General features: G+C 29.1%; 1 protein-coding gene across 1 annotated transcript; it reads left to right on the plus strand.

Annotated features, from left to right (window-relative positions):
- The first annotated feature begins 394 nt into the window (after positions 1-394).
- Positions 395-2523, plus strand: LOC132943426 (E3 SUMO-protein ligase ZBED1-like). Its single transcript, XM_061012415.1, has 2 exons — positions 395-2161; positions 2243-2523. Exons 1-2 carry the CDS (start codon positions 485-487, stop codon positions 2429-2431), a joined length of 1866 nt encoding a protein of 621 aa, XP_060868398.1. The 5' UTR covers positions 395-484; the 3' UTR covers positions 2432-2523.
- The last annotated feature ends 672 nt before the right edge of the window (positions 2524-3195 follow it).

A 3195-nucleotide genomic window follows, 5' to 3' on the forward strand; every position in this document is an offset into this window, starting at 1 on the left:
GCTGCCCAACGTCTCGGCTCTCCGATTCCGACGACTTGACGTAACGCGCGCGCGCGCTAAGTCCGTCTCTCCGACCTTTAATATTGTTTTATTTTTGTAAAAATAAATTAATTAGTTACCTACACGCCGTGCATCTTGTCTTGTTTTGTTTCCTACAAAAAAACCTTCTGTAACGAGTTAACGTAGTGTTTTACCGGTGCCCCGTTACCACGTTACGACCACGGCGCAGCCGCACCCGGTAACACCACACTATAGTGGTGGGAAACTATCGATAGCACTATCGATACTATCGATAGTTTAAACTATCATCTACAATCGATATTTAATTTTTAGCTATCGATAGTCCTTATCATGGTCCAGTTATCATAGTTTTAACGATAATTTTTTTTTTCGGAAATATTTAAAAATTGTTATATATTATTTTGTATTTTGTTTGGTATAAAAATAAAACAGTAAACACTAATCAAGGAAAAAACCATTTAGGATGTCAGTCTCAGTGATCAGTCGTGATAGTCATCTATTAGTTTTGAATCGTGTTTTGTGTAATCGCGTCGAATATTTTTTGAATATGTCTCGTCGACATATTTCTAACGTTTGGTTACATTTTACGAGAAACAAGGAAAGAAGTATAGCGAAATGTAACAAATGTAAAAAAGAATACAAGACAAGCGGAAATACTAGCAATTTGAGGGATCACCTCAAAAGATTTCACGCCGAATTAGAGTCGACTGAACCGAGTGAAGATGACATACACGACGCAAATACTTCCTCTGTAACAATTCCATCATTTTTCAAAAAGCAAACTGCATATGACCGCAATAGTCACAGAAAACTTGAGTTGGATAAAGCACTTGTATTTATGGTATCTAAAGACTTTCAACCATTTTCTATTGTAGATGATGTTGGTTTTAAAAATTTTATTCAACTGTTAGACCCTAGGTATGATTTACCATCTAGAAAAACACTAACAGATGTATTATTAAAAAGACAATACGAAGAAAGTAAAATAAAACTATTAGCAATATTTGAAAAAGTATCATATATCAGTTTAACATGTGATCTATGGACATCTAGATCAAATGAGGGATATTTAACTGTTACATCTCATTTTATTGATACTGATTTTAACATGCGTTGTGCAGTTTTATCAACAAATTTAATGAAAGGTAACCACACTGCAAAAAATATTGCAGAAGAAATTCAAATAATTTGTAATGCCTGGAAAATAAAAGAAAAAATTGTATCTATTGTCACAGACAATGCATCATCTATGATAAAAGCATGTGAAATTTTAAAAGTTCGACATACTCCGTGTTTTGCGCATACTTTAAATTTAGTTCTTGAAGATGCATTAAGTCATAAAGATATTCAAACAGTCGTCAAAAAATGCAAAGATATTGTAACATATTTTAAATGTAGTAACATAGCAACACAAAAGTTACTTGATGAACAAGAAAAAGTAAATAAAAAGCCTCTTAAACTTGTACAATCATGTCCTACCAGGTGGAACAGTACCTTACACATGATCCAAAGAATATCTCTAATAAATAACGAAATAACAGTTGCGTTATCGACAATGCCCAAAGCACCTGCCATTATAACACTGGAAGACTATCTTATATTGCAAGATCTAATACTGATTTTGGGTATGTTTGATGAAGCCACAAATAAGATTTCGGGAAATTATGTTACATCTTCTCTTGTTATTCCCTTAGTATGTGGAATTCATAGAAATCTTTCATCTCAAAAACCAACTACACCTGAAGGTAACATTATATTACAAAGCGTATTAGAGTCTGTTATAAAACGATTATTTCCATTTGAAGAACGTACTATTCCTCGTTTAAGTACCCTTTTAGATCCGAGAATGAAAAAAGAAGCATTTCGTTCAACTAACAATGCTGAAGCTGCTGTTTCATTACTTAAATCTGAGATGGCACAACATGAAAATAACCATGTATTATTAAATGAAAATAATCGAGATGAAGATGATGTAAGTCAAAATAGTTCAACATCAAATTCATTGTTTGGTTTTATGGAAGAAAGGATTAATGCAAAAAAAAGAAGTAGAACAGACACAGTAAACTCTATTATAGTGCTGCGACAGTATTTAGAACGTCCAAATGCAAAAAGTGATTTAGACCCATTAATGTATTGGAAGGTAATATCATAAACATTTACATTTAAATTGTTATTATGTAAGTAAGGTAGATACATTAAATATTGTTATTATTTAATTTAGATGAATGGTAATGAATTTGTGACACTTCAACGGTGTGTAAAAAATATATTGTGTACACCGGCTACATCCGTTCCCTCTGAGAGAATGTTTAGCAAAACAGGAATTGTGGTATCAGACAAGAGATCTAGAATTAAGCCAAAAAATGTCGACATGTTGGTTTTCTTAAACCAAAATTGTTGGTTGACATAAATAGTATGATAATTTTTATGATTATTATTATTATTATTATGATATTTTTTATGATAATATTAAGAAATTAATATTGATAATATGTTGATTTTTAAACCAAAAAGAAAGTAACTATTTTATAATTTTTATATTATTTTAAATCATTTTTTTTTTTTAAATGTTTATACTTTTGGTTAATATGCTATTTATTTATATATTATTTATTACAAGAAAAATATGTACCTATTGAATAAACTAAAAAGTAATTCATAATGTGATAATTAAAAGACTTATTAAGAAGAAATTAATATTGATAATATGTTGATTTTTAAGCCAAAAAGAAAGTAACTATTTTATAATTTTTATATTATTTTAAATCATTTTTTTTTTTTGTTAAATGTTTATACTTTTATTTATTACTTATACTTACTACTTTTTTAAATGAAATAATATGTTTTGACAGGTTGTAATTGAGTTAAATAAACAGTTTAAATATATTGCACATTTAATAATGCTTATAATTTGTAAAATACCATAGATATTTGTTGTATTTTTTAATATGCAGCAAAGTATACCTTCATATTTCTACATTCATTAATTCTTGTTTTATTTTCAATGATAAACAAATGTACGCTGCCCAATTTTATTTTACAAATTAATTAGTTCATTAAATAATTAACTATCGATAACTATCGATGATACGAACCAGTACTATCGAAAAATATCGATGGTGGTAACTATCGATAAATTCCCACCCCTACGGCACACTAACATATAATATAAAA

This window comes from Metopolophium dirhodum, chromosome 4 (assembly GCF_019925205.1).
Source record: "Metopolophium dirhodum isolate CAU chromosome 4, ASM1992520v1, whole genome shotgun sequence".
NCBI lineage: Eukaryota > Metazoa > Arthropoda > Insecta > Hemiptera > Aphididae > Metopolophium > Metopolophium dirhodum.

Coding starts and splice junctions, on each gene's coding strand:
- LOC132943426 (XM_061012415.1), top strand. CDS start 485: ATGTCAGTCTCAGTGATCAGTCGTGATAGTCATCTATTAGTTTTGAAT. Junction 2,162..2,242: donor ACCCATTAATGTATTGGAAG/GTAATATCATAA, acceptor TATTTAATTTAG/ATGAATGGTAATGAATTTGT.